Source organism: Bombyx mori, chromosome 9 (genome assembly GCF_030269925.1).
Source record: "Bombyx mori chromosome 9, ASM3026992v2".
NCBI lineage: Eukaryota > Metazoa > Arthropoda > Insecta > Lepidoptera > Bombycidae > Bombyx > Bombyx mori.
In genome coordinates, this window is record NC_085115.1 from 11,146,337 (window position 1) to 11,173,498 (window position 27,162).

A 27,162-nucleotide genomic window follows, 5' to 3' on the forward strand; every position below is an offset into this window, starting at 1 on the left:
AGGGTAATTTTGCTTTAGCAAAACGGAATTAATCAAATCATATCCTTTTTCTGAAAAAATACATATATGAATAATAAATAATAAAGAAAACTAAATAGATCAAGAATAGTTGGGTAGCTGTTACCCGGCAGTAGCAATATCCAAATTTACGATAACTAAAATAAAAAAAGAAATTGATGTAATAAGTTTTTTTGTTTTGTTTTGCGTTTTAAGTCTTGCATGTATATACCATTATAGGCAGACACAAGCCTTTCTCGACTTTCTAAGCTGATTTCCTTCCTATCGAACGCTCTAACGGATTGAGTAGATCCCATGAGAAACCAATGGGTTTCGTCTGTGGGTTAAAAGAGCTTATAAGGCTTCGATAGCTCACTAAAATATAATAATATTAACAATATATAATAAATATAAATCATTAAAAAAAAATTACATATTACGGTATAAAAAAAAGTTTTCGAATGATTGACAACCTTAGATGAAGTTTTAACTCATATCGGTTATACCTTTGTTAAGAGCTTTATTATGAATAAGACCGTTAATATTTATAACATCACTCACAACCTAGAAAATTGATTTAGGTGTTTATCATTACGTCGTCGAAGCTTAAGTTCTAGAACTTACTGATATTGGCCTGAGGCGGGCGCCAATAGATAACGTGATCGACAGTCTGACCCCACAGTGTGGCCCGTTGTTTGGCATTGAGAGGTGCGTTGATTTCCGCATAAGACACTGCGTATCTTCTTGACAGTATATTCAATGCTAATCGTGCGAGAGGAGAAGGAACAGCTCTAGTTAATGCACCGCATCGAGCCTGGGCCGCCCAGGCCCCGGCCAATGCCTGCTGTCTATTGCACGCTTGTTCCACTACGGCGGCGATACGACGTGGACTCGCGCCTATAGGCAGGGTCAGACAGACCATACCTGGAAAATCATCGAAATGTACACTATAAATTTATCACCAGAGCAGCGACAATCTATATATATGTATATAAAAATGAATTGTTGTTCGTTAATCTCGCTAAAACTCGAGAACCGCTGGACCGATTTGGCTAATTTTGGTCTTGAATTATTTGTGGAAATCCAGAGAAATCCAGGTTTAAAAGGTAGATAAATATGAAAATGCTCGGAATTAAATAAAAATAACAATTTTGTTTTTCCTTTGATGTGTCCCCCGTCGGACGGATTTCTTTTGTTTGTTTTCAGTTAATTTTATACAAAAGTTTAGGTCTTTTATTTATCGATTGAGGCACTACGAAGTCTGCCGCATCAGCTAGTCGTACAATAAAACAGATTTACTTTTTAGGCTATTGATTCCCGTAAAGTTTCACTCACCACCAGTTTGTGATTTTTTATACATCTTCCCCTGGCCCTCCGCGAAAGTGAATAGGAAATCTTCTGAAGCGGCCCTAGCTGTTGTGAGTACTATGTCAGGCGGGTCCCCGTGTGCTTGTTCAAAGAATGCTCGTAAGGCATCCGTTGCGGCGAACAAAACGACGTCTGTCGATGATACGCCCAACGCCCGAGCCACGCGTTCGATTGCGGTTCGGGATACGGGACGAGACCATGATATAACCTGAAAAATCTCATAATTAACTGGGAATACTTTTGGGTTATTGTCAATAGCCAATATGGAACCGAAAACGGATGTTTTTCGGTCGATAGCTTGGAGACTTGAGTACATTGAAATAAACCTCTTCGCCCGAACGAAAGAGTGGCCTGGGTCTGGGAGAGGTAGGACATTAGAATTATCCTTTTTCCTAATTAAAGCTCACATACCTTTATGTTAACACTTGACAGAATTACGACGAATACAGAATTAAGACAATGCTTGGGAAACAATTTAATCGCATCTCCTAATAATAAAGAAGAGTTTCCTCCTAATTCTTTAGTTTCGTGATCAAGGACATCGGATGGTCCGACTTATACTTAGTAATTTACGATGAAGTTTCCGCAAAACTAAATTATAAATTACCTTCCGTCCGCACAGAGAAACGGCTTGTAACAAGTGTCGCTTCCCATCGTCCGTTCTAATGGTGTCCGTCCACAATTTTGCTGGAGCCCTATAAATTTCTAGTAAGCCATTCCACGCTTCATTAGTAGCTCTCACGCAAAGCTGCGCTAATTCCCCGTACCTCCACGTTAAAGTGTTAGGCTGTTTTACGTGACCAGTATTCTTTAGTTCGTTTAAAGCTAAAATTTCATCGCGAACGCGAAACGGTAATTTCAACATTAAAACAGTCGATGTCGTGATAGTCTTAAATGTTCTTTTAGGCCATTTTCTCGGGTCTGCTGTTACTAGCGGTGACAAGAAAACCTGTAATTTTATTATAATCATGAATGTAATATAGTATTGTGGTGCTGAATTCGGTTACGTCAAGTTTTTTAAAACACATACTTTAATTATAGTTAAGCTTCTCCTTTTACATTCTCTTCTCACTGCTGCAAGTAGAGTAGTTGCTGTGAGCGGACCATCAGTGGCTCTGTTTCTGCCATTCGATTTCTTGTTGAGTTCTCTCAAAGCGCTCACGCTGGATATCAATAACAGACCGGCGACGTGGAACGCACCCGGCATGCTTTTCAAAGCACGAGGGCTTTCGACGGGGTCGTATTCAGAAACGAATTCGTTCCATGTATTCGACATATTTTCATGAAGCTTTTCCCACAATTGAGGTATGGCAGAAGGCGTTGGAAATAATTTCGTTAAAGGGCTTTGTTGTGTATATTCTTGAGCCATTCTATCTGTTTGTTTCAATTGCTCGACCAGTAATAAATCTCCGATGTTAATAGACTTCGCGCCGGATAGTAGCAGATGGTGCACGCGAACTAAAATATAATATTTTGGTTCTGTAGCTGCACACGGTATTATTATGTATTGCCAGGGCGGTTGGTCTGGAGAGAAATATTTTGATACGATGTCACTGATGTATTCCTAGAATGAAATTACTTTAAGATTAAGTTTTATTCAATTTGAATCGTCAATATACTCAAATATTTTGAGTTGATTGAAACGGGATTTAGAAAACAAAGCTTATTACCGAGAATATTAATTCCCTACCGAGTATTCATTCATTCCCTGTATGACGTCTGACGTCATTTGAGGCCAAAATGGATAAGCCAACCATCGAGCATGCATTACTATGTAACATAATTTTTTTGAACATATTTTGTATTAATTTTAAGCGTCCGATTGTGTTAAAAAAAATCACATATCATATTTTATCAGTACCCAATGAAAATAGATGAACTTTATTTCTTTTGCCTAGTTAGAACCTTGCCCGCACCCGACAGGGCAAAAATAAGTAATTATATTTTTGATTCAGCTTACTATTTGAGCGTTGTTAAGTTGTTTGTTATTGGGGCTCGGTTGAATTGATTCGTCCTATCGACGGTTTCGTGTGCTATAAAGAGGCGACTTTCTGATTTTAAGCCCACCAAATAGTTACTTAAAAAAATCAAATAGTTACTTAAACAACAATTCGTAAGTATCAGTCATGCTAGTTATTACTGGTGGTAGGACCTCTTGTGATTACTGGTGGTAGGACCTCTTGTGATTACTGGTGGTAGGACCTCTTGTGATTACTGATGGTAGAACCTCTTGTGAATCCGCACGGGTAGGTACCACCACCCTGCCTATCTGCCGTGAAGCAGCAATGTGTTTCGGTTTGAAGGGTGGGGCAGCCGTTGTAACTACACTGCGACCTTAGAACTTATATCTCAAGGTGGGTGGCGCATTTACGTTGTAGATGTCCACATGCTCCAGTAACCACTGAACACCAGGTGGGCTGTGAGCTCGATTTAAGCAATAAAACATAAAAGTTGGTAAACTATTTCCCGTTCAGTTTTGCGATATCAATATTACCTCCAATTTTTCAATAATTACCTGTATATTACTCTCTGTAACCGGCCGGCCTCTGTACACAGCATTAGCTACGATGAAGTGGTTTTCAAACCGAAAACGCACGTTGACATCCCAAGCGTAGTTGCCCCAGCATGAGACGAGTAAATGTCGTAACCTTGGAAACATGAACTGTCCATTCCTATCTCGTTTGTCGATAACGTGCTCTATGAGTTTTCCTTTGATTTCATCGACGTTCGGATTACCTATAAAAAACAGTAGAAAGTTTTGGAAGAATTTTAAATGCCTTTTGCGTTAGCCATCGTAGAATACAAGATATTTTACAGATGCTTAAATCTCGCTAAGGAAATTTTCAAGATAAGCTTGTATACACGTTTCAAGCCCACTGAGTTTCTGGATCTTCTCAGTGGGTCGCGTTTCCGATCCGGTGGTAGATTCTGCGAAGCACTGCTATTGCTAGGGTCAGTGTTAGCAACTCTCGGGTTTGAGCCCCGTGAGCTCACCTACAAACGTTAGGGTCAAGCTGAAATAGCCTCTCAAAGCTATCAGCATAGATAGGGGAAAAAAAACACGTTTCGAGAAATTATTTCGACATACCAATTCTCAACTTTCTATTCCTATAAGTATAATATGAGTTATGAATTTTTGAAATATACAGTTTTATGGCTTTGGTGTAAATGTGGCTTTTTCAAGTTACTAAAATTATGCTTTCTTTCCTCGATTTGGATCGTGGGTCTAGCAAGTGATTTCGCTCGCTTGGTGGAAGAATTTTAAATTTTTCTTTACCCCCATATGCTTAATGCATGTTGGAACAAACATAACGAGTGAGAAATGACAAATAGATTTCATTTTTGGATTATATTATGCTCCTTCAATATTCAAATTGTAATTTGGAATGTTCTTGTAAAAGGGTGTTTATACGCTATATGTTTATTCTAACCTCGCAAAGGTTATGATGGAGATAAAATTAGGGCTTTAGTTATTGGCGTGACTGTGACCTTTCTACAGGAAAGAAACAAAATTGCAGCTGTTCTTTGGCTATATTTCTTATTAATAGTGCCCAACTCAGTTTTACTTTGACAACGTCTTTTGTAAAAATGAGGCATAATTATCAGATTAACTTGTTTTTGTGTGAACATAAATTACGCTTTCATTACTGCAGGTAAGAATGATTGGGATTGATTTTAATTTTTTTTAATGCATACCTTTCACGGCCAGTAGTACGTTAATGATCCCCTGATTCCGATGCGTGTCCAGCAATGTTCTGACTGTGTCAGTTTTGATGAATTCGAAATCTGGATATCTACTGGACAGCAGTCTAAGCCATAAATGTCTGCTCACACGTACAACTGTAAATAAGGAAGAACATGTTCTAGTATATATTAAGTAAACAAATTAGCTGAAGTAAACAAATTATTGAATGTACAGTCCAATTTTGTACATTTCTTAAATGAATGCTCGTCTATCGTCTCGTCATGGTGCATCTGTTAAGTGATACCGGAGCCCATAGACAACAGAGTAAATCCAGCCAACCAACTTGAGTCACGAGTTCTGTCTCAGTTTTACAGTACAACGGCTAGGCGGCTGGCCCATTCTACAAATCGAAACGCATTACTGCTTCACGACAGAAATAGGCATGATGGTGATAGTAATTACATTTAATTAGTCACATTTAAGTGCATTTGCCCGCACGGGTAATTATATTATTTAAACACAAAAATATTACGTAGATCGGCTGTTTCGAAAGCTATCTAGTGTTAATTTGTTGTCAGAGACATCACGAACACATTAAGATATGAGAGTAAAAGTGATTTATTTTTCCTCTATATTTATTACTAGCTTTTGCTCGCGACTCCGTCTGCGTAGAATAGTTAGTTTGGCATAACGCTAAATTTTACCCCCCACTTCATTTACGTAGAAAGTGAAGATATTTTTGAATTATAGAATGTTAAGGAGCTATTTTAACCCCTATTTTGAAACATTATTTATTGGTGCTCCACTTGTATTGGTCTTAGCGTGATGTTATATAGCCTATAGCCTTCCTCAATAAATGTGCTATCTAACACTGAAAGAATTTTTCAAATCGGACCAGTAGTTCCTGAGATTAGCGCCTTTTTAAACAAACTCTTCAGCTTTATAATATTAGTATAGATTAACTAGGTACCGAAGCAGAGGTCATTGTTATTACCTGAATTTTTTGGGTTCAATGCTGTTGTTTCAAGAGAAAGTTTTCGCCACACACCATCGTGTTTGTCAGTTCATGGCATTGTCAGCGCTTATAAGAGACACTATTCTCAAATTTCGTTTCGGACAGGCAGTGTTCGATGACAATTAAAAACAAGAACATAAGGCACTTAATTCTTTAAATATTATTGACTGCCCTAAGATCGAACCGCGGTATAGTTATATGAGTCGTCTATTATCAAAGGTGGCAATCTGTGCATTTGGACAAAAATTTTTTATTGGTATGTCAATACAGATTGATTTGAATATAATCGTCTCCTTCAAAGAATACGGTTAAAAACCTGCATTAAATAAAGGTTAATAGTTAACCTGTTATTTATCTAAGATGTCGTTCCGAAGAGTTTTGTGACTGCCAATGGAATACAAAGTCAATAATTCGTTTTTCTGATTTACCAATCATTGTCCAAAAGTCAGATTGCCGGCTTTTTTTTTTTTTTTTTTTTTTTTTTTTTATTGCCCTTGTAGGCAGACGAGCATACGGCCCACCTGATGGTGAGTGGTTACCGTCGCCCATGGACTTCAGCAATGCCAGGGGCAGAGCCAAGCCGCTGCCTACCGTTTAATACTCTCCACAAGCCTCGTTTGAAGAAGGACATGTCATAGCGCTCGGGAAACACCGTGGAGGGGAGCTCATTCCATAGCCGGATGGTACGTGGCAAAAAAGACCTCTGGAAACGCACTGTGGATGACCGCAGTGGCTCCAGGTAGTATGGATGAACTCTACTCCGGTGGCGGGCGGTGCGATGGTAAAAACGAGATGCCGGTATCATCTCGAACAATTTAATAATAGTCTTTGATAATAGTCGACTCATATGTTCATTGGGTACTTATGGCGTCTTATTAGGTTACAGACGCTTCAGTCTAGAAGCAAGGTTTTTTAAGGCCTTTGTATACAGAAGAGCATATGTGCTAACCGATGGTGACTGATTACCGTTGCTACCTACCGCTGAGTACTCTAAACAAGCTTCGTTAGAAGAACGATATGCGATATAGATCTGGAAACACCGTAGTAGGGAGCTCATTTCAGAGCCGGCTAGTACGTGGCAAAAAAGATCTCTGGAAACGAACTCACGATGAACGCAGTAGCTCTAGGTAAAGTGTATGAACTCTGCTCCGGTGGCAAGAGGTGCGATGATAAAAGTTTTATTTTCACGAGCCACACGAATACATACTCATTGATTTCGACATGACAACGTTCGATTTCAACTACATTTTTTTGCGAAATTTTATCAGTTGTGATAAAGTTCATTAACCTTCCTCAGCGATAATCACTTTATATAGTAATTTTATTTAAATTGTTACAACGTAAATACAAAGCATCTTATATTACATGGCGTATAAAGTTTTAGAAATGCAAAGTACACATAATCTTTAAAAAAAATTAAAGATCTTGATAACCTGCTAAATTCGTCGTATGAAAAAAAAAGGTTTTCCAAACGGATATACTGGACTATCTTACCCGCTACTAATTCTAATAGTATGTAGGAATATCTTATTGCTTACCGAGATAAGACACCGCCAAGGCCGGTAAAGCGGATGCAGCTATCCAGAAAGCACAACACGTGTAAATTTCCTCCACAATTCTCTGGCCTACAGTCCTCTTCGGCGCCGCCATTTCTTTAGACATGTTTTCGGTATGTGTGTGAACTGCGGTATTATTATTGATAATTGCTGTAAAGAAAATTAATTGTCTCATAATATTATACATAAAGTGTGTTGTATCAAAGTTCATTGGAGCTTATACAGGGTGTGATGTTTTAATTGCTTATTCCTTTAAAACTCAGTTTTATCAAAATCAGAATAGTTCTTGTCGCAATAATTTTTTTCATAAGATCTTCAAAATACGGAACTGAATTTGTATTAAGCTTGTATAACAGTAAGTATATAGATATGGTATTCATAGAAAATTAATTATATTATTTGGAAGAAAAAACCGTTTCTAATAAAGCTTACATCGATCGTTTTAAAATTGTCACTTTTTTTTATTCAAATTTCATATTCAATTTTTCTGAATTATAAATTACAAAAACCGTCATAAAGTTCGTTGTATTAATTATTTGGAAACAAAGATTGTGATGTTGTGTTTATCTGAGATTTGTTTGCTAGTGTTGATGTTTAGCATTCTCTGGACATGAGGGTACTATTGTTTCGAGTTAATACAATAGAGGTCTTTATGTTGCCTTGCTACAGCATTGTTTACAATATTATGTTCTTTTTACGTAAATATTTTATTTTCGGTTCCATTTCGGGTAGGTATTTCGTCGGGGCCAGGGAGGCGGATCTCGCCCAAGCCCTGGCCCTCTAAGTGTTTCGGGTCCCCCCTCACATGTCGGTCTGGGGACCGGCGAGGGGGGCCTAAGAAGACGACGTGCAAGCTGCTCTGCACGCGTTTTACGCAAGAGCATCCGGGTGATGGAAGGCCGGCTATCCTCGACCCACGCTGGTTCTGGGCCAGCGGGGTATTCCGTAGGATAGCTCACTCTAACCGGCGCCATCTAGGCGGGCTTCGGATAGCCTGCCGACCGAGAGGGCTGGTGGTCGTGGTGCCGACGACCGCCGGTCCGGCGTCCCGAGGGGGAGGGTGATGGGAGAGATGTGCTCCGCACTAAATGCTTCACTTTCCCCCCTTTGCCTCTTCATGAGTTCTGTCTCATGCGAGGTTTGGACGTTGGTCGTTGAGCGACAGGAGGTTTTAGTCAGTTCGACTCTGACATACCCCACCCTCCATCCCCAGTGGAGGGCGGAAGTCCGGCGATTTCCTCCTGACAAAAAAAAAAAAAGGTATTTCGTCGCGTCACAAAAGTCAAAGAAGAAAACTTGAGTTCTATAGTGTATAAAACTAGGAAAATATTAGTAATTTACGCACACTGCGGATATTCAAACTGCAATATGCCTTAGTACATAATATATAACTGAATTGAACATTTCAAAATATTACGGGAAGAGATACGCTCAGCGTGATATCGAACCTAGAACGTGTCGTTTGATTTTTGAATTACTGCGAATTCGGTAAACTTTTCCAACCCAAAAACTACTAAACATATCCTGTTCAAAACCTTTCAATGAAAATAGGTTTCGCTGACACAGAGCGTTGGCAACACATATTTCTAAAAATGTTTCAAATCACCCAACCAATTGAGATGTGCTATAATGCTAATGTGTGTAGGTAGATGTGCTAGTGTTAATGATGTGATATAATTTGTACATCGAATAAAAGTAATCAAGTTCCGGTTCAGCTATAAATCAATAACGGTAAATGATGGCGAAAGAATTTTAAAGTAATAAAGATAACTCGTTAAAAATAAACATAGATAAATAGTATAAGCTGCACGTTCAAGTTAAGGGTTCGGCGAATGCTGTTGGAAAAGTTAGCGGAATCGTCATGAACTTGATGAAGTTATTTGTTAAGGAAATTTATTAATATATTCCTTTTAATACTGTATAAACTATTATATGTATGTATGTGTGTATATATGTATGTATGTGTGTATATATGTATGTATGTATGTATGTATGTATATGTATATGTGATTTTGTATATATGTAGATATACTTTTTTGTATGTATTCGTTACCTAATATAAATTTCATTGCACCTACCACTTTTACTCTGCACTACCTTTGGTTGACTGGTAGAGAATGCCTTAGGCATTAAGTCCGCCAATGTAAATTTTACATGAAGTGTAATAAATAAATAAATAAATAAGCAGTACTTACCTATTAGTGATAGTGTTGCAAGTACGAAAATCTATTAGGTAACTATTATGTACGCCTAAGCTTTATCACGAATTGATTTATGGGTTGTTAGACAATTTTCATCTAAATACGGCTATAATAAATGTTATTGACTTTGAGCATAGTATTTAAACTTAGTATTTAAGTATTTAGACGCGGACTTTCTCCCGTAACCAAACTAAAGGTTTGTTATGGAATTACTTTAACGTAAGTCGGAAGTATTCTTCACCTCATTTCTTCCTGTGGTTTCACCAGAAAATACGCAGTGGCGTATTGTGATCGTCTACCATTTACTTATCGTATGGCGTATTGTAAGTACACCCTAAGGCATCATCATCATAACACGTCTGCCGAAAACGTGTTTTTTACCCAAAATCTATCGGCATCTAAATGCTATCGGGTAGCATAAAAAATCATACTATCAAGAACTCATACTGTGGAAAGTAATTAATATTAAATTTTGTGTTATCAAATGATTCAGATCTCTTTAAATTAAGTTTGTAAATCACAAGCGGGAAACATTTTTGTGAACCATCCCCAACCATCGAATAGAAACAACAAAATTTTGCTACGACTACTGACTACCCTCAATGCTAATGAGGATTAATTTATTTTCATACCTCCCGTTCTTATGACTGGTAGGTACACCGTCTCACCAAAGTTCGTATCTGCTTTATGTTTATAAGAATTTTAAGTAAAGCTCAAAAAATATTTACGTAAGCAGAAAATATAACAAAACCTTTTGGATTAAACTACAATATAAGTTGCTTGTTAAATATTTGCATCATTTAAACGAGTTGTATTTCATTGAGTTTCTCATTCAATTTTAACAATAACACAATCTTGGTCTTTTTCCCATTTAATAAATTAATTTACCTATTTTCATTATTCGACCTCGTTTCTTAAAGGTTTTTGTCCAGAAATGATATGTTTAATAAGCGGAAATCTATTCATAACGCAATAACGCTGACAAGGCAAAACGCAGAAATGCAATAATAAAGGAAAAAAATATGTATTTGGATTTGTTTATAATAAACAAGTAATCATTATATAATATTAACGAAGTTAGGCAAGTTCAGCTCTACCAGCCTGTTGTTTCCACAACGAGAATATCACAGACAGTCTTGACAATAATTAAAGTATATTATTACATCGACCGACCGTTCTAGTCTTTAAAAGGAAAGGTAATAACAAAAAAAATTTAAATGTAAAACCTAAAAATTAAAAACAAACAAGCATTTGCCTGCCTTCAAAGTCGGTAAAAAATTAATGCTTTGCTTACTGCAGAATCGTGATACGAAATTTGAATCAGGTAGGAAAATAAGCAAATATGGGCGTACGTAGTATTATAAAACAGTACCTCGCGGAGGTCGTGTTTGTATTTGAATTAATCAGATGGATATCTGGAGATTTGTTGTTAAGATCCTCAGAGGTAATAATTTTTTTCTCATTTATTCCTTGCGATCCTTTGATTATGTACACGTGTATATAATCAAAGTTGTGAGCATTTAAATTATTTTTAAGGTGATCATTTTATGGTGGTGAAAACCACTTATTTTTAACGATGTTTCTTGTATAACCACAGCCTATAAAACTATAAAAGTATGGTGATGCCATATGAAATATATTTATTTGCAATGTTGATTTTTTTATTATAATAATAGAGCCTTGATAACTTAAACTTCGATACCGTAATAACCTCTATATTCACGAGTATTTTCATAAAATTTTGTGTTCCCTTCTCCGCGGAGTCCATAACCTCTTCTCGTCTTTTACTTAAGATATGAACTTTCTATAAGTTCAAAGAATTTGGGCATTACACCTAAGTAACTCAAAGTTGTAACGACGACGATCATTGCAACTTCCATCATATATCAATGAGTCTTTGTAAATGAATGTGCAAACAAAAAAGGCTCCCTGTAGACCATTATTAATGCTTACACATCGAGATACTAGGTACTACGAACAATCTCGAGGTGCTTTTTTTTTTATTGCCTTTGTAGGCAGACGAGCATACGGCCCACCTGATGGTGAGTGGTTACCGTCGCCCATGGACTTCAGCAATGCCAAGGGCAGAGCCAAGCCGCTGCCTACCGCAAAACTACTACGCTTAGGTACACGTGTTTACCAACTGGCTTCAAATGTAAATAATATACTAAGGTACGATAACATATTTATTTTTTTTATGAACGAAAGATTACTGGTGGCCCGGTTGCCTTTCCTGTTTCACCAGGACAGGTGGGCGAGCAAAGGCTCAGCCAGGAGGGGTGAGATTTGCTAACACCTGCCTGAGCGCCTCCAAAGGATACTTAACTCAAGAGCAGCTGCTTCGCGAATAAATCTATTACCGGATCGGAATCGCGACTCACTGAGAAGATCCGGCGAGAAACTCAGCTGGCTGATGCATGGCTTAGGTTGCCCGTCGAATTCGGCAAAGAGTTTCTCATTGCCGAGTTCGACGATTACGGTTACCGGGGTCCCTAAGCCTGCCCTTAGTTTAGAGTTGAAGGCATCTAATGCAAGAGTTTTTGATGATATAGACGAAGGTTTAAATGACGAACCACAAGATTCACCTATTTTATCTATCAGCGAAGCAAGGAAAGCTACAAAAGATCGTGAAGTGTTTCACGATATTTTATAGAGCAATGCAGTAACACAGATGATAGTGTTTTCTCTTCTTTATTAATATTTTAATATTGAAAATCAAATTGATGTAGAAAGTGTGAATTGTTTGAAACAACAAAAATATTTCTGTTTTTTTATGTAAAGAAAATAAAGTTCAATAAACGTACCTTTAATCATAAAATAAAGTACATATACCTATATATGTATGCCAGCCGTTGTAACTATACTGAGACCTTAGAACTGTGGGTGGTGCCATTTGCGTTGTAGATGACTATGGGCTCCGGTAACCACTTAACATCAGGTGGGCCGTGAGCTCGTCCACACACACAGAGCAATAAAAAAAAGAAGGATCTCTTTAAGTAAAAATATAAACCAATAAAAACTTCTTAACTTAAACCCTTAATAAGTAAAAACCTCAGTATGTAACTCAAATTATTTAACGTTTCACTTGATCTATATTTATCGAGGTTCTACTGTACTAATATCAGACATGAATTACGAAAGATATTTCTTTAAAAACTTTTTGGTGTTTTCTTTTTTTTTCACTTTTGGTAGCTACAGCTTCTTCGCTTGACGAATTTACTTTCGCTGCCGCGCTTTCGACCGGAGAAAGTCTGTTTTCATTCTTTATTTTCTTAGCGCTCGGCGACCATAATGCCACAAACGAATACAAAAAGATAAAAGACAAAATCGCCATACATTATCTATGAAAACATAGTGCAGTGAAATATAGTAGTTCAAAAAGTATTTTTCGTTAGGGTCCTTCTTAGGTCAAGGTATCTGATTTATTTGCGCTGTTTCGATGAATACACAACCAAACTAGGGACATTAAACCTGTTTAGATTAAAATTGTATTTTAATTATGTACATTACCTAATTATTTTCGACGAACTTTAAATTCAGTATTTTATCGTAAATGCGGACACATGTCTTGACTTTGACTATCTGTTTTGACCCTGCAGTATTCGATAACATTCTATCAAACCGTCGCTCAGAGTAAGCGTTGATTGTATAAGTAATGTTCCTAAATATTACACAATATTGTTAAATATATACACAGCACTTTTAGTAAACAAAAACTTTTAATTGTTAATAATTTTCAAACAATACTTTATCAATTTATATTATAATACTATATATAATAATATAATACTATACTTTTAAATAATATTATACTTTAAATGAATATGAATGTTTTCAATAATATTCGAGTTCGAAATATCGATTAAAATCTCACATCAAATCAACATAGTGTTTACAATTGATATTCAGATATTCTGTTCACTCGCAGCATTTAAATGAAAGTATAAAAAAACTTACCGTTATATTTATACGCACAACCCTAATTTGTTTTTTTAAAGCATTATAATTGTGATAATGTTAGTAGAGTCGGTCACTCGCGGTGTTAAACTGACCGAGCGGTGCGGCTCATTCGGTCTTCGGACATTGAGTGATAGCCGGCCAGCCCTGGTCGAATTATTTCAGTGTATTCGATTCCCGCGCTTATCATCACGACCAAGGTTCAAGCGTAAACACTAACAATAACAATGTACATTTATCTAGTACAACAAGGGATGTTTTACGGTAACCTCGATCTAGTTTTTTGTACAAATACGTGATTTGAAATGTTTTGTTTTTGATTACGTAAAATAATAGAAATGTAGTTATAGAGAATTAATTAGGCAGCGTTTTCAATTTCCCTTTCAAGTAATTTTGGGATTCTGGAAATAAAAGAAACCCTATCAGAATGATATATGTTTAATTGCTTCAGAAATAATTTATTTTCAACTTAGATTAAATTTGTCATTTAAGTACCAGTATAAAACAGACTTCAAAAAAAGGAAGAGGTTATAAAATCAACTTTTTTGTGTGTTTTACCTCAGAATTGTTTTCTAGTTGAACCGTTTTTTGACGATTCTTTTTTTTTTATATGTAGTAGCAGCTAACCTCCATTTGTTATCTTTAATAATGCGTGTTTAAAAGACTTCGACTACAATGATGAGATCTTATTTTGATTTTCTTTTTTTATAAATTGTTGTATTATTTGACTAGCTGACCCGGCAGACTTCGTAGCGCCTCAATCGATTTTGTATAAAATAAACTTAAAAAAAAAACAAAAGAAATCCGTTCGACAGGGGACACATCAAAGAAAAAACAAAATTGTTTGTTTTTATATAATTCCGAGCATTTTCATATTTATTCACCTTTTAAACCTTCCCTGAACTTCCACGAATAACTCAAGACCAAAATTAGCCAAATCGGTCTAGCCGTTCTAGAGTTTTAGCGAGACTAACGAACAGCAATTCATTTTTATATATATAGATATATATATATATATTTTTTTAGAGGATATTTTCTGCCGTGACGCAGTAATGCGTTTCGGTTTGAAGTGTGGAGCAGCCGTTGTAACTATACTGAGACCTTAGAACTTATATCTCAAGGTGGGTGGCGCATTTACGTTGTAGATGTCTATGGGCTCCAGTAACCACTTAACACCAGGTGGGCTGTGAGCTCGTCCACCCACCTTAGCAATAAAAAAATAAAAAATAAGAAGAAAGAAGATTTAAGTTTTCCTTCGGAGGATTATTTTTATTTTTCATGTAATATTTTAGGAAATTATTAACTTTTTTGCTCGTATATAAATGGGAGAAACATTAAATAAATAAATCAAAATTAAAATCATTTATTGAAACAACTTCAATTTCAAAATTAAATATAACCATCACTAAAGCTAACTGGCTTATATCTTACGAAACTAACATAGGAAAGCGCAATATAACGTGTTGGTATATAGCCATAAGTACATAATAATAGTATATATTTAATTCATTCTAGGTATCAACATTAGGTAAGTTTTAGGCGCAGATTTTATTAAGACGAATAAAGTTTGTGAACTCGATAAATACATCAGAAAAATACGCGATCTCCACTACGACACGAAATTCATTAAATACGCTGATACTTGTACCTGTTCGATACCTAAAGGATTCTAAACAACAATTATAAGTATATTTGGCGAAAAAAATACCAAAGATTACATTATTAGGTCAAATACATTTAAATACACAAATCATTATGTCAATAAAGGGAAGATATAGAAATTAAATACACGTTCTTACAGCCACACTTATCACATAACAGCTTTATCTACTAATTTGTCTACCATAGAAAATCTAAGATAACATTTTTATCGGCCTGTATACATATTAATAAATTGATTCTATGAAAATTAGTTTGTTTGTTCGTCCATTAACTCTGGTACAGTTCGAATTACGTTACAAACAAACAAAAAAAATGCACAAGAAATAAATTAAGAAATGACTAAAACATTTCACGTCATAATTAGTTTTTGTGGAAATTAATTCATAACGTCAGATTATAACATCGATAATTTGGCATCGATCAACTAAAGGTACATTAAGTTATATAGTAAGCTATAGCTTAGCTTCAGGACGAGTTGATGTATTTGCGAGCAAGCGTTGCTGTGGCTTATCGCTCTCAATGTGACCGCAGACGAACCGGCGATGCTACAGTCACGTTACATCGAGACTTCACACAACCGTCATATAGGTATTTCATTTTTTTTTTTAAAAGCATTAACCCATTATCAATGGCTGATGGTAACCACTTTGGGGCTTGCTTGTGAGCTTACAATGTGTCTATTTATATAGATTTGATATCTGTGTGCTTAGTGCGAGTTTCTTAACGTTCTGGATAGCGTAAAAGTTAGCTCATATTTGTATGGAATGGGATCGTTTGCCTACGTTTGCCGTTAGGGACGCTGTTCCAACTGCATACAAAATTAACTTTTACGCTATCGAGAACATTAACAAAACTCGCACTAAGCACACTGAAGTCAAAATGGTAATTAGCTATTGGGGGAACGGGCATAGAGTCGCAATGAAACAACAAATATTCGTGACAGGGTATGAGATCCGCGACGTATCACAGTTGCACAGCGTCTTATGTTCAAATGGCGCTCGCTTTTACGTGCTTTGTCGAGAGGATCTTCTGCTCGATGGATCTCCTCGGGATGCCGCTCACCTTCTTAGGAGAGGTGCTGCAGTTGATGGACGAGGGTAAGGATTTGTAGCCGCCGTCCGAGCTATAGTCGGTGTCGGTGGACTGCCCCGTGAGGCCGGGGCTGCGTCTGCTGCCGTTCACGCTCTCTTTGCTGCTAATCCTGCCGGTGTACAGGTCTCCGTACGACGTGTGATGTTTGACGAGCGGCATCTCCTCTATTACGATTTGTTTAGTGACCCTGTCTGCGGTCGTGAGCTGGTTGTGGAAGTTCTCGATGGAGCGCGACCTGGCCGTGTACAGAGAGGGTTTTCGTTCGGATTTCTCGCCGAGAGAAGAGTCTCGTTTGATGTAGCGCTTGTCTGTGCTGCCGGCTAGAGCTTGCAGGTATTTAGTGCCGACGCGGCTGTTAGTTCGCAAGTGCACGGAGTCGGTCCGTCTGTCCGTGTGCACGTCGTCTCCGTTGGCGAGCCCGTTCGCTTGTCTCGCGCCGCACTGACACTTTACGGTCCCGTTGGTGACAGGTCTCTTAGACTTTTGTGCTTCACTAAGTGACGACAGCTTCCTCGTACTAGCTTGTTCATTCCAACTGTAGGGAGGAATTACGCGAATGAAATTATAAATAGCTTAAATAAAATAGGTACATCATTTGTACCTATTTCATTTAAGCTAATTTAATTTAAATATCCTTCTTCAAACGAGGCTTGTGGAGAGTATTAAGCGGTAGGCAGCGGCTTGGCTCTGCCCCTGGCATTGCTGAAGTCCATGGGCGACGGTAACCACTCACCATCAGGTAGGCCGTACGCTCGTCTGCCTACAAGGGCAATAAAAAAAAAATTAAAAGATCAGTTTTTTTTTAGCTTTAATTTATCTGTGACAATATTTAAATCAGAATTTTCAAATTAATGTTAGGAACGTTTCCAAAATCTCACCTTTACGTTCTAAAGTGGCAGCGTGTAACACATATATAAATTACAATCAAGTATTATTATACAAATTAAATGTTATTAAGGAACTTCCAAAAACAAAAACAAAAAAAAAAACTCCATTACGTCAAAACTAACACGAAAAACTCACTAGAAGCCAATTATGTCGGTTTTAAATATCAATGCTGTTTACAAGTCGCCAAAAATCATGCCTCTGACTATTAGCACCATAATGCTTAAAACGAGGGCAATGCAATCAGTCAATCCTGCAACGATATTCGCTGTAGTGCCTCTCGCGGTGTAAGCTCGGCTCGTCCGTAGTACTGTACAAGAGATGCAATAGGCACAACACATTGACCGAACACAAGAGACAAACAGCGAGCAAACAGTCGAGCCACGCTACCTGATCCGACGGACGAACTCTCGGACCGCCGAGATGGAAACTGCCGCGCGTCACCGATCCAAATAATTTCGCGAATTTTGATCAAGTCCCGATCATAATTTAAAGCAGCATGTGAGGGATTAAAACAAAATGAACATCGGATTGACTTGTGGTATTGACGAGCGCATTCTACTGAGTGACAACAATAAATAAACATATATAGTACGGAATATATTGATTTTAAAATGTTTTTTTAAGGGTTTTTATGACCTGGTAACTATGACCTTTAAGTCATGTCTTATTTTAATTCGTATTCTTATTTTTATGAAAAATGACAATATGGAGTGAAATGAAATGAAATGATATGAGATGATACGGGATGAAATATAATCTCAGTGAAATGGTGGTCATTTACTGAAATTTTTTCAGTGGACTTTTTGTAGGATCCCGAGAAGTTACGTCCAGCGACTTTGTTTCATTTTCCCACATTTGAGCACTTTCACAGATATTAAATAGTTAATAAACCACCGTTATTACATATTTAAACCTGAAGAAACACTAAATAGACAAAATAAAACAAATCACACAACTTCACTCCTCGCATTCCCGCCAAAAAGTCCTTGTTAAAATGTCAAATGAAAATACCAGTGAAGTAGGGTGATAGAGTTAGAGTGATCTGATACATTGATGTGGGAGCTAGCGTCATTTTCTTGTTCATGTAATCTCTGAACGTGGCGATCCATTCAGATCTGCCTAGTTCAGTAGCAAAATACTTTGTCTTTGATATTGTATCGACTACGAACGAGGTACATTTGTTTTTGTAGGTTAAGAAGTTCGTAGGTGTAGTAGGAGCAATGTACAAAACTGTCATGGTCGAATGTAATGTTCTCATAAACGTTTTTAACGATGTGAAGATAAACCTAAAACAATAAATAAGTAATATATACATACGTATATACTGTAACATGAAAATTATATATATTTACGTACATATTTAGCGTGTGTGTATTCAGAGAAGTGTGCTGCAAGGAATACACATTACGCAACTGTTAATTAATATATTAATTATGATGATCGGTACAATTGAATATATTAATAGACTGAATTAATTACCTCACTAATCCGGAATTGTCAGAACTCGTTAGTGTGGTGCTCATTGGTGGTCGGAGCTGAAAATTATTAACAATAAATCTGAAGTGCCTGGAATCACTTTCGGACGCCAAATAAGTTTTTACTGATGGTAGGACCTACTGTAAGTCCGCACGGGTAAGTACCACCACCCTGCCTATTTCTGCCGTGAAGCAGTAATGCGTTTCGGTCTGAAGGGTGGGGCAGCCGTTGTAGTTGTCTATGGGCTCCAGTAACCACTTAACACCAGGTGGCCTGTGAGCTCATCCACCTATCTAAACTATAAAAAAAGTGTAAATTAATTTACTAAACATAATTTTCAAATTTCAGTTTCTATAAATGTGTATTTATTTATCATCATAACGTTGGAAATTGTATCATAGAAACATTAAACACGATACTCAACTCCAAAAGTTTTTTTTGGTCATGTTATTTACATACCTATATATGACTCACAGATACATAACCGCAAACATAAGTATTGTAATTAAATAAGTCGGTAAGTCCACAGACACACTCTTCGCAATTTGTTCAAATATTAACACAATACTTTCCTGCTTAAGTAGGTTACGTCTAACATTAGTGTTATCAAACTAAAAATGGATCATCTGGCATTACTGTCGTTACGCATATAACAATAACAATCCTTATCGTAGCCCACAAATTACAATGAATCTTAGTTTTCATTTAATTACCCCAACCCTGCTCCAATCACTTTAAGGGCTATTTTGAAAATTCTTTCAAAGAAGAACATGGCACAAAGCTCGGCATTGTGACCGTGGCGTTCATGCCAGGGTATAATAATAGATTCGTACTCAAAAGCGATCTCATCTCAAATCAATTTTTTTTGAGATTTATTACCTATACTTTAATAGCGAGTGATACAAATCAAAATACGGAATTATTCCAATGCGTCCCCCGTGAATAGAATATAGTGCATAATACACATAACAGACATTCCAGATCCAGACGACGGGGCAACGAAAAGCCGCCGTAACCCTTAATGTTTAAGCGCATCTTGCCTATCCACTCTCAGTGCCTTTAGGTAATCCAAGCACCGTTCTCGTTGAACTCTTCGCATACGGTAAAGAGTCCGATGTGCGCCTTAAACGACTTCTTGCTGATTTTTTTTAATTATTCGCTATTCTGATAGGCGTTAGATTCAGGAAGGTACTGCTCTTGCTAGGGCTGATATTAGTAAATTGCCTCAGGCTAAGCCGCGTGGACTCTTTTTTATTGCTTAGATGGGTGGACGAGCTCACAGCCCATAGACATCTACAACGTAAATGCGCCACCCAATTTAAGATATAAGTTCTGAGGTCTCAAGTATAGTTTTACAACGGCTGCCGCACCCTTCAAACTGCAACTCATTACTGCTTTACGGCAGAAATAGGCAGGGTCGTGGCACCTACCCCGCGCGGACTCACAAGAAGTCCTACCACCAGTAAAAAACTCGTAAAACAGTAAACTCGTCCACCGATCAAGGTAAAGCAAGAATAGCTCCACGAGGCTTCTGGAGATAGATAAATAAACCACAACAGAGCTAGGTATCTATGTATATAGCTACCCGGTCGGTCTGCGTTGCAACGTTGCATGTGTCGTCGCTGCGAGGCTCGTGGCTTTCGGCCATACGCAACATTTGTAACTGCAGCACGCGTACCAGTCGGTCCCTTTCTTCTAGCTGACCCTGCAACGTTACATCCGATTACAATTATACATCATCTTTAACTGTCACCAAATTATATATGACATAGCCAAAGTGTTTGCTCGGAGAAAGTGGAAGTGGACCGGCCCATAAGCCATCGCATTGACAATTGGTGGGGGAAAAAAGTACTGCAGTGGAAACCTCGTACTGGACGTCGTAACGTGGGCAAACAACCAATGAGATGGGCCAATGACCTGGTCAAAATAGATGGTAAGGACTAGATGCGAAAGGCAAGAGACCGAAAATAATGGAGTGCATATTAAATGACCTTAGGCATTAGGTGAACACAGCTTGAAGAAGAGAGATAGAGATATTCGTCGCTTCATCGAAAATAATTTACCAAAATGTATGTACACAAATCTATTTGGGATAATTGCAAAAGAAAGTACAGACAAAAGGATTGATTTGTTTATCTTTAGTAACCCAAACGATGGACAGATAGGTTATTGAAATTAACCGCAAGTGAACATCTCGGTCCTACATCAGCTTAAAATGGAGAACGCTCAACGCCTGTCTGCTACCTGTCTGCAACGCATAATGCCCTACTTTGGCCACGTTGCCCGCAGAGGTGTAGACAACTTGGAACGTCTGATGGTCACTGGGAAAGTAGAAGGAAAAAGTCCTAAAGGCCGGAGCCCCAAACGTTGGTCCGACCAGATCTCCGAGCAAACCAGCGGACCACTTAGCGTTGCACTACACCAGGCAACTGACCGGAACCAATGGAGGCTGACAGTCGACAAGCTAAAACGGAGTCACGATCCTCAGCAATGAGGGAGCGATGGAGAAGAAGATGCTCTGCAGATAGCCCGTTCGAGTTTACAACACGCTGTACCTACCATCGCTATAAAATTTGTTATTCGTGACATCATAAAAAACATCACTTAAGTGTGTGTAATCCAGTTCAAAGTTCAATTTTATAATAGACTTGCAATTACATCATTTCGTCAACATTGTATTTATCTGGGAAAGTTATGAGACTGGACGCGTGACAGACGGCGTGCTGTGCAACTCGGATAACCTCTGAGATTAACTGCATATTAATTGACAGGTATGAGCAATAACTGATAGTGGACCACGTGGTTGATAAAGAAAGTCGTGTAATTCGTAATTTAAAAATAATAAGGATTTATTGATTTTTATTTTTTTTTTTTTTTTTTTTTTTTTATTGCTAGCTGTGTGGACGAGCTCACAGCCCACCTGATGTTAAGTGGTTACTGGAGCCCATAGACATCTACAACGTAAATGCGCCACACACCTTGAGATATAAGTTCTAAGGTCTCAGTATAGTCACAACGGCTGCCCCACCCTTCAAACCGAAACGCATTACTGCTTCACGGCAGAAATAGGCGGGGCGGTGGTACCTACCCGTGCGGACTCACAAGAGGTCCTACCACCAGTAATTACGCAAATTATAATTTTGCGGGTTTCATTTTTATTACACGATGTTATTCCTTCACCGTGGAAGTCAATCGTGAACATTTGTTGAGTACGTATTTCATTAGAAAAATTGGTACCCGCCTGCGGGATTCGAACACCGGTGGATCGTTTCAACACGAATGCACCGGACGTCTTATCCGTTAGGCCACGACGACTTACAAAATTATTATTATTTACTATTATTATTAATTATTATTAATTACTTACTTATTCGCAATATGTGACGGGTAAAGTGGGTGGAAGACGATCCAGAGGTCGGAGACAAAAAATATGGAGAGATCAAGTGTCCGAGCACCTGGACACGAGATTGAGCGAGGCACCTCACTGTGCCACTGATAAAATAACAAAAAAGGTCACAGGCGGGTCGAATCATGATGCTCAGCAATGAGTGATCGATTGAATAAGGAAAGGTTGTGGCTGAGGTCTCCGGATAAGTTGTCAGAAACAGCTACGTCGGTAATGACTTGTAACTTTGAATTAAATAGTAAAAATTTTAGTTGGAAAATTTTTTTGGACTAGATAGTTCTAGTGGTTTGGCGGAGGCGTCGGTTGCTGTGTTGTTGAAGTGTATCAAACCCATTAATTACCTGCAAGTAAATTATTTGTCGGCGCATCTCAGCGCAAGCGTCCGGGTGCAGCGGCGAGGCGGGGGGGCGGCGCCCGTTGCCGCGCGCGGGGCTCTCCGCGCACGCCGCTAGCAACGGGTCGAGAGTTTCGCTCTAAAATTCACCAAAACATATTTAAATACAAAATCATTCCGACTTAACCTAATAGGTGTATAGCTCTAATAAAGAATTTAAAAAAATCTTTATTAATTGAACCTCGAAAACTAGCATACTCTTTTAGTATTCAGTAGCGAAAAAGGAGAATTTAACATAATATTTAGAAAAGTATGTAACTATGTATGAAATTATCAATTGAAAATAAACGGAATTTACTATTATACATTAATTTACGACGATTTGTACTTATTAATACAGATTAGGGAGGAACTTATGATATTTAGAATCATAAAAGCTAGAAGATGCTATGTCGGTATTTGCAATGCGCGCAATGTATGTAAAATTAGATATCGCTGATAGGTGGGGTCAACGTTCAATGTGATGTGCCGGATGCGCGGAGTCTGTGGCGGACTATCTTTGTTTTAGAATACCTGTTATTCCCTTTTAAGATATCGAAATAGTATCTTAAACCCTGATAGATAGACATAAAGTTGGAAATACACATATTATATCAGTAAAGAAAATAAAATGTTATTAATCGAGTGAGTGCTTCAAGCCTGATTGATTAGTGGATACAGCAATATTGTTTTATGCAGTAAACCATTTCATATTATGTTCCACGAATGTATACGTCGCGGTGTCGCAATCAATAATGTTTTGTAATTTCTATATGGTATAACAGAAACTGATTTAGTGCATATGTTATTTATTATACATCGATGAAAAGTGAAAAACGAGGGTCATAATGATATTTCAATTTGTTTTATGTGTCTATCTATATATATAAAAATGAATTGCTGTTCGTTAGTCTCGCTAAAATTCGAGAACGGCTGGACCGATTTGGCTAATTTTGGTCTTGAATTATTTGTGGAAGTCCAGAGAAGGTTTAAAAGGTTATAAATTTGAAAATGCTCGGAATTATATAAAAATAACAATTTTGTTTTTCCTTTGATGTATCCCCCGTCGGACGGATTCCTTTTGTTTGTTTCAAGTTTATTTTATACAAAGTTTAGGTATTTTATTTATCGATTGAGGCACTACGAAGTCTGCCGGGTCAGCTAGTCTAGTATAAAAATAAAATTTAAATATACTTTTAAGGAATACAATTTGAATGTTGCCCCTCACTTTGAGAGATGAAATAATCTAAACTATGTGGTAACTGTCTCTAACTCTTCAACTTCAACAATAACTGCCTTCCTTAAGGGAGAAAGACGCGTCGTTGTTCAGTGACAAAAGAATGAAAGGATATTTTTTTGCTAATAATGTTTACTTACATTGAAATGAATTGAATGAAATATATCTTAATAATTAATTTCAAATTTACATATTACAAACTATTAAACTAATCATTGATTGCGGAGTCTTTTGTTATTTTAAACAAAACAAAAACCAGTTTTTCACTTTTCATTCCGAATAAATGTTACTATATAGTTTTTTTCTTTCTTTTCTATCTTTAATTGCGATGCATCCAGTCTCGTCCTGTATATCGCTTCAGAACCGAAAAAACTGTTTATGTTCGTCTTTCTAAAATTGAATGCTTCTTTTATTGTTTTTTTTTTATTGCCCTTGTAGGCAGACGAGCATACGGCTCACTTGATGGTGAGTGGTCACCGTCGCCCATGGACTTCAGCAATGCCAGGGGCAGAGCCAAGCCGCTGCCTACCGCTTTCCATTCATGATTGTGGTATGCTACGGTTGCAAAGTGATATACAGTCCTTCGGGTGTTACTTACACTCATCGAATGAAGCTCCTCCCCAGGCTGCGTGCGGCGAACAAGGCGAATGCAACCAAACAGACAACGTTACAACACGCAAACAAAACATGCCTAAATACAAGCAAACATTAAAAATACTCTAACTATACGACGAGCAGACACATGAATTTCAGTATTTTTTCGTTAAATAACATTACCGAGTTCCAATTTTGAATATCGACAATCTATATATTAATACGTGAAGCAAAAACTTTGTATCCTTTTTTACGAAAATTGCGCGGACGGAGGAGTATGAAATTCTCCACACTTATAGAGAATATAGAGAAGAAGTGCACAATGCTAATATTTTTTTTAAATAATGCATAAAAGATACATTAAATTAATAAAGAAAACATTACACACACTACATACCATGTATTTGACGCACACATGCATGCATACTATTTATTGTCAAACTTTTGTTCTTGACAACAGAGTCAAACTGAGAAATACTGAGAATAGATTAAATATTGTTTGTCTTTGTTAATATTTTTTATAGTGTAGTCTTGGCAAAATTTGTGATTATAGAAGTATAAAATACAATCATAATAGTGTACAAACTTACAATTCCAATTATTTTTAGTCGAATTTCGACTACTGTGGGACCACTAGTATCTATAAACATTCATTGTTTAATAATAATAAAAAAATACCGATCGAAATTGACGTGTCCACTCTTTGAAATCGTTAAAATAAACATTACAAAATCAACCCCCAAGATGCTGAAATGAGTGGGTACGGTGACATGTATGAATTAACTAAAGTAGGTGGGTACCTTGGGATAGTAAATTAGTTATAATATGCTATTGTAAATAACTAATAATAACATTCTATTGTTAGTAAAATAGGTATACACGGATGCTCACTAATAACACCTCATAGAACTGCCCTTTATGACAAGAGTTTTTTTAGTATGTCATCAAGAATTTTAATAAACTACCAATAAAAATTTTGAAGACAGTAGATTTACAAGATTTTAAGCAAAAATTGCAAGTATTTTTAATAGATAAGGCTTACTATAGTATGTCAGAATATTTAGACGATAACTTTAGATAATTAAGATGATAAAGTAGAATAATTTAAGTTTTATTTTTTATTTTTATGTAGACTTACACCTAATATTTGTACGCTTTACTAGCAGGACATAGTCATACATTTATTAATATTAGCTTATTAATCTTTGTTAAACTATGACCACAAATAATAATAAAATAAAAACACATGAATGCCGACGCTCTTTTTTTTGTTTGTTTATTGCTTAGATTGGTGGACGTGCTCACAGCCCACCTGGTGTAAAGTGGTTATTGGAGCCCATGGACATCTACAACGTAAATGCGCCACCCACCTTGAGATATAAGTTCTAAGATCTCAGTATAGTTACAACGGCTGCCCCACCCTTCAAACCGAAACGCATTACTGCTTCACGGCAGAAGTAGGCAGGGTGGTGGTACCTACCCGCGCGGACTCACAAGAGGTCCTACCACCAGTAAAAAACCTTGAGACACGACGTCGAACTTACATGGATTTAACGCAATAATCCTAATCCCATCCAGAACTTTCGATGACTACAATGACATTAATAGACAAAACTAGTAGCCCAAGAGCTTTGAGATGTGGTGCTGGAGAAGAATGCTCCGGATACCTTGGACAGCGAAGAGAAGCAATCAGTCTATCTTAGATCAACTGCAGATCAAGACTAGACTGTCCACACTCTGCCTTCGCCGCGCACTCGAGTACTTCGGTCATATTGCTCGGAAAACACCGGATAGCTTAGAAAGACTATTCGTGACAGGGAAGATCGAGGGAAAGAGACCGCGCGGGCGCAGTCCGACAAGGTGGTTCGACCAAATCCGCACCACACTAGAGATCCCATACCACGACGCCCTTCATGCGGCCAATGATCGGAGGCGCTGGCGGGACATCACAAGGAGTAAAATCATGTCGAATTATAATGGTCTCGACCCTCAGCAGTGAGGAAACGACGCGAGGAGGAGTAGCCCAAGAGCCCGTGGGCTCTACCTGTATGAATTTGACCAGACCTGAATTTTCGTACATTGAGACCCCTATACCTACCATGCATGAGGTGGGGACTCACTAAGCTCAAAGTGGTCGACGCGCCGAGCGCTCAGGTAGGACAGGTACCGATTTTGACGGATTTTAAATCCATTTGACCACGTCTGCCGTTTTGAAATTTTTAAAATATATGATTATTATTATCGGAAAATAAGAATGGCAGACCATTATCGCGCATTTTACTTTGTGGCAGACCACTTTGAAAATGCTAAAAAAATAAAATTTTGAAAGTAATTGACCAGATCTGCCATTGATATAATAATATGTTGTTTATTATAGTCTTAAAAACTTATATTGATCACGGCAGACCTCTACATTGCGTACACACATCAACATATAATAAAATCTTAGCTACTACCCGGCCAGATGTAGGTATATTATGTTTTCCGTTCACTGTTTTAGAGGAATATAATTTACTTGCGATTTACTTTAGCAATGTATTTACCGAAGTTAATATTTTTTTATATTCTATATACTAAACTTCGTTAGTTAGACAAAGAAGTGAATTTTTTATGGAATACTTATAAATAATACGGTATAATGCTGATCAAAAAATA

The 27,162-nt window shown here is 37.4% G+C and overlaps 2 protein-coding genes across 13 annotated transcripts in view; both read right to left on the reverse strand.

The window, feature by feature from the left end:
* LOC101744812 (uncharacterized) overlaps positions 1-14,381 on the reverse strand; it is a 15,362-nt gene extending 981 nt beyond the window's left edge. Inside the window, exons 1-8 of one of the 2 annotated variants that reach the window (XM_038013092.2) lie at positions 13,780-14,381; positions 7,604-7,771; positions 5,062-5,205; positions 3,881-4,101; positions 2,396-2,929; positions 1,973-2,314; positions 1,333-1,573; positions 622-921 (exon numbers count right to left, since the gene is read on the reverse strand). In XM_038013092.2, coding sequence (XP_037869020.1) covers positions 622-921; positions 1,333-1,573; positions 1,973-2,314; positions 2,396-2,929; positions 3,881-4,101; positions 5,062-5,205; positions 7,604-7,727 — 1,906 coding nt within the window. In that variant the 5' untranslated portion in view covers positions 7,728-7,771; positions 13,780-14,381. Of the gene's footprint in view, positions 1-621; positions 922-1,332; positions 1,574-1,972; positions 2,315-2,395; positions 2,930-3,880; positions 4,102-5,061; positions 5,206-7,603; positions 7,772-13,332; positions 13,591-13,779 lie in introns of those variants that run through there. The other variant, XM_062670157.1, reaches the window with a different exon arrangement.
* A 745-nt stretch (positions 14,382-15,126) lies between these two features.
* LOC101744958 (uncharacterized) overlaps positions 15,127-27,162 on the reverse strand; it is a 100,960-nt gene continuing 88,924 nt past the window's right edge. For 10 of the 11 annotated variants that reach the window (XM_038012741.2, XM_038012742.2, XM_038012740.2 and 7 more), the window contains 5 exons: positions 24,512-24,538; positions 22,645-22,776; positions 20,483-20,602; positions 18,901-18,956; positions 15,127-17,068 (listed from right to left, as the gene is read on the reverse strand). In XM_038012741.2, the coding sequence (XP_037868669.1) occupies positions 16,429-17,068; positions 18,901-18,956; positions 20,483-20,602; positions 22,645-22,776; positions 24,512-24,538 (975 nt within the window). In that variant the 3' untranslated portion in view covers positions 15,127-16,428. The remainder of the gene's footprint in view (positions 17,069-18,900; positions 18,957-20,482; positions 20,603-22,644; positions 22,777-24,511; positions 24,539-27,162) is intronic. The other variant, XM_038012744.2, reaches the window with a different exon arrangement.